The 9,839-nt window shown below is 43.5% G+C and overlaps 1 protein-coding gene across 1 annotated transcript in view; it reads right to left on the bottom strand.

The window, feature by feature from the left end:
* Window positions 1-61: 61 nt before the first annotated feature.
* The window catches only part of glis1b (GLIS family zinc finger 1b), a 105,519-nt gene continuing 95,741 nt past the window's right edge, over window positions 62-9,839 (bottom strand). The window contains exons 9-11 of the mRNA XM_080430564.1: window positions 3,584-3,681; window positions 1,600-1,764; window positions 62-1,188 (exon numbers count right to left, since the gene is read on the bottom strand). Coding sequence (XP_080286690.1) covers window positions 1,052-1,188; window positions 1,600-1,764; window positions 3,584-3,681 — 400 coding nt within the window. The 3' untranslated portion in view covers window positions 62-1,051. The remainder of the gene's footprint in view (window positions 1,189-1,599; window positions 1,765-3,583; window positions 3,682-9,839) is intronic.

Genomic DNA, 9,839 nt, shown 5'->3' with positions numbered 1-9,839 from the left:
TGAAATGAAAAAAGGCACTGCACAATAAATAGTTCAGTCATTTAATTCTTAAACCGGGAAGAGACAAACATTGAAATGCATTAAACAAACTGTACATTTTATACACATGACATAGATACGTTTTGCCTCCATACAACTGCATCAGTGACGAGCCTCCTCCTCCAGAAATATTTATAGAAAATCGAAAAAAAAAGAAACTAACATCATCATTTAGGAATGCAAACATGTATTTTTTTTCCATTGATAAAACACTGCAAAATGATATATCTTTTCTACACTTCAGTCTAAAACAGAATGAATAATGTAGATGAGAGAAAGAGAGGAGGGGAAGAACATCTTATTTTAAATGAGTTCATTTAGCTTCTTTGAGAGTGATTGACGTCTGTCTATCACAGCTAAATATAACATGCTACATGAAAAGAGGAGCTTTGAATAACCAATGGGGGGGGGGGTAATTAATATTTATTCCTTTCATTTTGTACATTTATATGCACACTATAACCCGATAACTGAATAACCAGATTAAGGTTGGATTAAAGGGTTTACATGGTTCACAGTAACCCGATTAACAATCATACATCAATTGTTAAAAGTGAATTCTTGTTTGCTTTGTGACCTCTTTGATGCATACATCGAAACAAAGAATTCAGACACATCCTACAGTAAATCCAAAGACTAACAAGAAATGTAGGTCTGTTAATCGGGTTGTATTTTTTTGGCAGAATTTGACCTTAACCTGACAAAAATAACCCGGTTAAGGTGCAATAACCGGAGTATTTCCTCACTCTGATTATAATCCAATTATTAGTGTGCATGTAAACATACTGACTGTTACTATCCTACAAATTTAAATAAGACGGCCCCCCCACGTAATTGCTTTGACTTGCATTGTTTCCTGATCAACATCAAGTACAGATCAATATCAACACAGGAAAGGAGAACTCGGTGGAGAGGTAAGTGACTCAAAGAGTATTGAGATGCATCCCAAGGGAGCTGCACAACAAAGCATGGAGTCAGGCCCAGAGAGGTGAGCCCCGCTCCGGCCCCGCTTTCATGTCTCAGTGTAGACGGACGAGATGTGACTCAGGCTGCGCTCGAAGCTGCCCACCTGGAAGAAGATGCTTTCCTCTGGGCTGGAGGAGAACTGGCACCCTGCACCCCCCTGGAGGTCCTGGGTCAAACTGAAGCCTTAAGAAGACCGAATACAGCAGCATCAGGAGATATGATCCAAAATGTTTATGCAACATAAACATGTTTAAAATTCTGCAACGTAAAGTGTTATTGGACAATATAATGAAGATTTAAGTTGCACTGTAGGCGGCTATACATCACAAAATGGAAGAGTAAACAATGTATTTCACAATGAATGTACAGACATATGAAAGAATACCTTGGGATTAAGTCGTACACCTTTTTATTATCACTTGATTTCTTTTTTTACAATTTGTCATCTTTAATATTCCCAGTGACAAAAGAGAAAGGTTGATAGGAGCAGAAGAGACTGGAGATTAATATAATCAAAGCTGGTGGGTTGGGTGCTGTGTATCCTATCAATAATGCTAATAAGTGGAAGTGGATGTCAGCATAATCTGGCCTCACCAGCAGCGGAGCCACCATTGCTAGTGGACATGTGGAAGCCGTTGTGCTGATGGGACGTGTAGGCGTGGGCGTCAGCTTGGACATGGACGCCACTGACCGTCTGCTCCATTCTGTAGGAGGACGAGTCTCCGAAATGGAAGCAGCTCTGAAAACTGCCCTGGTAGTCTAAGAGACGACAGAGATGTAATGAGGAGGCGGGAGTGTGGGGGGGAGAAAATAAGTAAAAGATCAAACTTGACAGAGTGCCACACTGTCAAATCCTGAGTGTTAATTCAATCAGAGAGATGTATATACACCCAGAGTTTAAATAACACTCGGGGGTTTACTGTGGACCAGAAACTATGGCCGATTGTGTTTCCAAGGTCAGCGGCCCTCTTGTCCGGTTTTGAGGGTTTTATGCGGGTTTCAACGTTATGACAATGCTGTATTTGTGCTTGGGCTCAATGCTGCCAGTCCCGCAGTTTGTAGCATTTGCCCCCCCCCCCTCCCCCTCCCCTGTTTGTACTCGGGGACGACCGCAGGAGTCACGATAATGTGAAAGCAGCCCTTTCTGCAGCGCTTTTACGCAACTCCCCGACCACAGCGTGGTTTGAGAGACGTCCATGCGTAGATCTTTAACAGGGAAAACAGTGTTTAAGGCATTAGGAAATGGTTCGAGAGTGACAGCCGAGCCTGCCATGTTAGGGCACTGAGAGACAGCTGACTACATGAGCCAGCGTTTTGTTGGCCTAATTCAGAGCAGGGAAAAGGCTTCCGGCGTGCGGTTTTTCCCCACTCTGTCTCCGTGCTCTGCCTGTAATCTCTTCCTCTGTGCTAAAAAACACTCTGACAGAGCCACGGGGCAACATCGACGTTTTGAGAGACAACTTCCTCTCCTTGCGTCCTTTGATGTGGGCCTGGTGGTCCGGTGATGGTTTGAAGAATGACACTGGGGGTTGTTCATGGACTTGTGCTTCATGCATGTAAATGAGACATTTGTTTTATGGAACACCAAGCACTTCAAAATATTCTTGCCATTCATAAGGTAGGCAGGTTTTACATCCGAGTGTCACATGAGAAGTAATCTACATTTATGACATATATAAATTGCAATACAGTATATATTACATTTGAAGATATCATTTTGGCATTTGGATGAGTAGGGGTCCAATGTCTCGGTTGTTTCAGGAATTTAACTTACAACCTTGGGTATGGGATGGTCTCTATAAAGCTGTCAGCCCTGAATCAACTGTTTTGCATCCATCACTTCCAGTTAGGGTAGTAGCTCAACTCTTAAGGCTTAACACTTTTGTCAATTTCTTCCCTGAAGCCTTTCCTTTTACATGATTATTGTAGGATTGCTGGAATAATATCAGTGCAGCTACTTCTTTTAAGTCCCTCTGGATGAGCTTAAAGGGGCACTTCACCTTTTTTTCCCCCAAATCCCATTTTAATGAAGTTGGGGACATAATAAATCTGACTTTGGAGTGTGTTTTGTTTTTCCTGTGTTTTTAATGATTTATTTTTATTTTGGAACAACAGGAAAGAACTGAGAAACAAATTTATTATGTCCTCAACTTCATTAAAATTGGATTTGTGTGCAAAATCTGTGTATATTGGATGTTGGCCCTTTAAGTTAAATATTAAAAGATACCTTTTGATATACAATATCTCTCTCACACACATTTATAGTCTTTAATTAGTCGAGTCACGTGAAGCGTAAGTGTGAAATTAGTCTGTCTGTACAGTAGGTCTATGCAGTATGTATGTCACGCTGTCTAGAAATCTATCCACCAGAGGGAGTGGAAACACAAACTCAACTATGCACACCTTTAGTCTGCCTTGTTTGTCATTGTTTCGGTCCTCTATGTGTGGGAATCATTTTGCCTTGAATTTTTTACAAAGTCAACTAATGGGCCATTACCCCTGCACCACAACTACGAAGATTTTTGGAGGGTGCATGGTTTTCCTGTAAAACAAACAAACGTAACAAAAGAGATGTTACCTTCATTGGCAGTCTGATGGTGGTGGTAGTGAGAGTAGGGTTTGTGTTGAGGATGGACATGCTTCTCCAGAAGAGGAGGAGGAGGAGTCCCAGTCACCCTGGAGGACAGGACAAATGAGATGAGAACAATTAGCAAAGAAAAGTCAGAAAGATAAAACATTCATTCATCTGTGATGGATAAAGAAACAAAAGTGGGAAGAAGAATGAGTGGGGGTATGCATTCAAGTAGTCTCACGTTGCCAGGTGATCAGACATCTCCACAAACCGATATGTCTGGTGACATCTAAATTCAATGTAGTTGCCTAAACAACAGCAAAAATGGATGCTAACAGACCTACGCCTACTGCTTTGAAAATAAATATTATAAAAACTTAAACACTAATTGTTTCCACCCAGTTTTAGCAACAAAAGCTGTTTGATGGTGGTCTTTAGTTGAGTGAAGCGTTTAGAGACTGGTTTGCGAGTGTAGAATTTATGGCACATTCACACATTGGTATCATTCTCTTTATGTTAAGTCAGGGACATCTCAATCAAAGTGGACCCACTAACCACACGATCTGGCAAACCCGGCGGATTTGCAGTCGGCGTTCTTACACAGAACATGCAGGCCAGCGGTGTGTTGTATGCACTGTGGAAACTTCAGCTCCCCACACATAATCATCTTCCTACCACATATTATGATCCTACGTCAACAAACACCAGTGCATGCAGGCGAGTGAAACCACCCCCCACACTCTATTCGAGAAATTCAATGCGTTGTGGCCCGAGGAGACGAAAGCACATCATGTTTACATTGATGACTATTAAAGAAGTGATATTAGCATGACATGTTTGTGAGTTTACTGGACTCTGATGGCCCAGAGAACAACAACTTGAGGATTCCTTGTAGCGTGTTTTTGGATCTTGATTACATAAATGAGGCTTTGTCTGCGCTATTGGACCCAGCTGTGACAAAATTCATTTTTACAGATGCTGCGGCATGCAGTATATCTCCAAGAATGATCTATTGTGTCAGCTTCTCAGTTAAATAGAGTCTGTTGCATTGCCTTCTTTTGCATCCAATCATCAAAGAGTTACACTTTGTGTCGAGTGAATCACATTTCAGAGAGGAGAGAAAAAAAAGCATGTCAGCTAATTTGCTTTTTAAAACAAAGGTTATAACTAACAGATGGTAATTTCAACATTTAGAAATATGGGCCAATGCTGGGTTACTTTAAAAAATCAACCAAATGAACTGAGTAGTAAGCAGTGGGTTTTGCTCTGTACTGAAGGATATGAGAGCAGGTTGTCTATAACATTACAAATCCTTGGAAAGGAATAATTATATCGACTCCAATGTTTTACAATCTGGATGTCATCCATCAAAGAATAAAAATGATATCTGAGAATAACAACGATACTATTCACTCAGAGACAAGCATGAACATCAAGGGAATCGCAAACCCTTGGCTGAATCACACTGCACATTATACGAGGCATTCAACAATAATCGTATTAAAGTTCGCTCAACATTTTCACATATACAAATGTAACTAAACAGCAAGATCCCATATATCTGACATGATATGTTACCAAACACCTGAATCCTCAGTGAAAGTAAACAAGAAAATGAAAATGTCACGTTTCTGTCAGGCCTGTATACTTCACATTAACTTAACGAAACAGCAACTCGGTCCAAATCCCTACAGATAAAGCCAACAGATCTGTCTTTAAAAGCAAGCCGGCCAATCACCTCCCCAGATATTCAACAGCTACTTAGTACTCTCTTATGACTACATATCAGGAATGCCAACACATAAACTGCTGCTGTGTAACTATGTGCTGCTGTGCTGTGGAAGCATATGGTTTGCGCTAAGCGCTATACGAATGTGATGACAGAGTGTTGCTGGAGGGAGCAGAGCCCTCAGATGACTGCTCATTTCTGGCCTGGCTGGATGGAGCCTGCTATATGACTTAGCTGTCCACGAATGAGAGAGAGCGTAGCTCCATGTATGACCTACCACCTAGCACTCAGTGGTTGGCTGTACCTTCATACAGCACCGAGTGGTTGGTGAAGACAGATTTTGGACAAAATACAAGAATTTGCATCTGGTGGTCCTAATAGTACTTTATTCGAGTGGCCAAATTTCTTTTTTTTATAGATCTTTCACAGGTACGCAACCATGTGATACACAAGGTGTGGTTAAAGAGTGGCAAGCCTTTCTTATTTTTCAGTTTTTCTTGTACAGTGACTATAACAAAAATGATAATAACAATTCAAAGGAAAAAAAAGTGAATAATTAAGTAAATTATTTTCTATACAGCAGACAGTATTTCAACCATTCTGGTGTTGAACGTGACAGAACTGTTTCAAGTTAATGTATCTGTGAGAAGGGACATTTACGTGTTGCTTGTAGAACACACGACTTGGAGGAATGGAGGAATCTACAAGGAGAGTCATGTGTGTAGCACCTTATGTTCACCTCAGCACCGGACAAGCTAGCCATTAGCAAGCATGGCTAATCCATGGGTTGGCACGGGCCCAGCGTGCGGCCATGTGTTTCTGTGGAGAGAGCGGCACTCCCCCGGGAGCTGCTGTCAGCACAAACTCAGGAAACAGTTATACTGTTCATATTTTTACAAGCAGCCTCTATGTGCAGCTAAAGTGAATCATAAGCTAATCACTGCCAGCTGCCTCGGCCCCCTCCCTCCCTCCCTCTCTCTCTCTCTCTCTCTCTCTCTCTCTCTCTCTCTCTCTCTCTCTCTCTCTCTCTCTAACTCTCAGAGATGTTACTAGTTACTCAGGTTCAAGGTATGAGGAGAATCTTTCATATGTCCAGTAAATCTCTCCCCTGGTATTTTCCTTCTATGATCGTCCTTTGCATCTCTCTCCTTCATTGCCCGCCCCTCCCCCCAACTTCAGTCCCTAACCCTGTCCTTAACCCTATAACTTTTTGCTTTGAGAAAGTGGTTTAACCTTTGGCCTCTAATACATGGGGATTGAGTCGGGGGAGATGTCAGGATAAGGGTTTAGGAGCAACAGGATGAGTTTTGAAAAGACTCAAGGGTCAAGTGGTTGGGGGGACCTCATTGCCTAATACATGGACACAGAGCTAGGTGGAAACAGTGAGGCTATGCCAATGACAGGCAGAGTTTTAAACGGATTGACAGGTAGTTGGGGACCGCACTGAAGATGTGTTTTTTTCTCTTCTCACTGGCAGTGGTATAGTGGAAAGAGTCCATTCATTCTGACTCAGTTTACTTACATTTAAGACGATATGACTCAATGAATATGACTACTATGGGAAAGTTTGGATAATTCTTGGAATGTGATTCGACTCAGCAGATGAAGTTCATGACTGAAGCTTGGCTTCAGAACCCTTACAGCAGACAAAGGGATCAACAGTAGACATTCCGACCTGAACGGCCTTATGCAGCCCTTAGGCCACAAACAGTCCAGCCAAAATGACTGGAATTCCTGTAACACAAATAGGTACTACATGGACATGGAAGTCATCAGTACATGTCTGCAAGGACCTGTGACCAGAGTTTCACACCAGAGGATTCAACAGCCGGTGAACGTAATCAGTGTCGTGTGAGGAGGGTTGAAGCTTTGGCTCTATGTATGAGCACATGGATGAGCAGATGGAAAGAGAGCTGAAGGTTGAAGATTCATGAGCATTACTGCGCCGCTCCTCGTTCGTCTTCCCTCACCTGCCCGTGCTGTCCCACCAGGGATCAGACCCTCTCTTCCACCGGCCCTCGATCTGCTCCCCGCAAACACCCACCCCTACCCCTCTCATCTTCCAGTCTGTATAGCCGTCCATTAAGCCCCTCTGATGGATGGCAGGAGTGTCTTTGGCGTGGGTCGGTGGGAACACTTCTGGTTCTGGTTAGCGAGCTAAAGCCACGCTTGAGAGACAGGCCGCGGAGCTAAGGTTAAAGCTAAGCCAACCCCCGCGGGCCCGAGCATGAACAGCTCAGCCAGGGTACGGCGCTATTTTGGGGGCCCTTAGAAGCTCTCCCTAAGTCCCGGACAGATAGCCGCTCAAAACACGGAGGAGCCATCCTTAATCATCGTCTTTATTTAGGAATTTTGACTATGAAATTGCCTGAAACCTTTATCTGGGTTAATCGTTTATATAGAGAAGGTAATTGAAGGCTATATATATGTTTTTTAACTGAGGACCACAAAATGACTGGCCAACCACTTTTACTGCCGTGGGCCAGCTGACTGAATAGCACGGAATGTTTTTGTTTGACTGGTGAAGACTGACACTCGTTTACTGGATCGTTGGAGAATGATAATGGCTGGAAGAAAGACAGTGCAGGGTTACGGCCCGTGAATGTCCCCCTTCAGAGCAGTATCTCTTAATGTAGCTCTGTGCTGTCTCTGCAGCCACTCTAATTCAATTAGCCTGTGTCAATCATAGCCAAGGTATCAAACCACCCCAGACTAATATTTGCAGAGGGGTTCTAATATCAATATGCAGGAAAAAGGCGCAGTGGACTCTCCCTTCTGCAATTATATAACCGCATACGGGCTGAGGCAGTGAATGACAACATTTACCACCCATCTGTCCATGAGCCCTGGCCGCCATGGTTGAACAGCCTCGTCTGTGAGAGAGGCCCCAAGCATCTAGTACTAACTACACACACGCGCACACACACGCACGCACACGCACGCACACGCACACACACACACACACACACACACACACACACACACACACACACACACACACACACACACACACGTGCCTCGCTGATCGCCAAATGTATTTTAACTGGCATATTTTAATATTAGCTTCAGAAAAATGACACTGGTATTTACAAAGTAAAAGGAGTCTAAATGGCCCATTTGAGCCAGGGTAAACACATTTAGCTATGAGGTCAGAGGGTGCCGCACTAGAGGCAAGTTGGTTAGATAATTTTGTCAAAATGTTTAATGTCCCGCTAAACCGTTTGGGAAAAACAAGTGCGGCACTTATATTGACTTTGGCAACGGCCTGTATACTCAGGGCTTTAAACATGTAAATCAAATGCTCCATCTTCAGGCAAATGTAAGTAGACATTTCATACCAAGCTTGTTGTAGGTCCTGGCATGACTCTCCTTACTCACTAACCCCTCGCCCACCCACCCCCCTTTTTGTGATGAACAGATAGAAGAGTGTGCATGCAGGCATACAGTGTGTGTGTGTGCGTGTGCGTGTGTGTGTGTGTGTGTGCGTGCGTGTGTGCGTGTGTGTCTGTTCATGTGCGTGCTTACGTGCTTATTTGCTTTCAGAACAAACATCTAGATTTAACAAAACTCTGTAAATCTTTAAATTGCCACAATTCTCCTGACACTGGCCTGTCATCACGTCACATACATGTAGGATTTGGGGAAGAAAAAAGAACAGGGGACGTTACTTATTGTGCTCCAACAAGCACTTAAGCTACATGTGAAAGGAAAATGGGGATTCTTAGCATTTGCTGCACAGATGCATACTATGGCGTACACACACACGCACGCACGCACGTGTGCGCGCGCACACACACACACACACACACACACACACACACACACACACACACACACACACACACACACACACACAAGCAGCGGTTCAGATGTTCCTCATCAAGCACACTATGAAACAGACCGCTGTCTCACTTCCAATATGTCACCCTGCCTGTATAGCTGGTGTTACAGGATCCGCTACTCGGGTCTCTTTCACTTTCCATTCCTTTCCCTGTGCCGGTAATTGTACATGCCGCTGAGAAAGAGGTCCCCGAAACGGCATGGTATAATTGGACGGCGCTCTATGTACGCTGCTTCTTTTTAAGGCTTGAAACAACAACATCACCTTCCAGAGGCTGACCCGGGACCAAACCCCATGCTTCAGCTACAGCAGCTACACTAAGACAGAAAAATCCTCAGAGTAAAACCTGCAATCAGGAACTTACTTTAATGAATAAAACGTTATCTTAACCAATCTGTATGGTAGAGTACTGTATTAATACAATATACTGTAACTAGCACTTCTGCAGTGCTTGGTCTCCATACACTTACACTGAGGTAATTTAGACCCTGGTATAACACCTACCGGTTAGTAGGTGTTATACCTGTGCAACATCTCCCAGCCCCCACCCCATGCCAAGCGGAGATTCCATCCTGGAAGAGCGGAACCCGAGTCTCCCATGCAGGACACTCAGGGTTTCAAATCCCGGGTAGGACAGTAAACTTTGCCGGATTGCAGCTTTAATTTAGCTCTGAGAGTTAGAGATGGATAAA

The sequence above is a fragment of the Gymnoscopelus braueri genome (genome assembly GCF_963280865.1).
Source record: "Gymnoscopelus braueri genome assembly, chromosome: 6".
Classification (NCBI taxonomy): Eukaryota; Metazoa; Chordata; class Actinopteri; order Myctophiformes; family Myctophidae; genus Gymnoscopelus; species Gymnoscopelus braueri.
The sequence above is the reverse complement of the archived record's forward strand: the minus strand, read 5'-3'. Positions and strand labels throughout refer to the sequence as shown.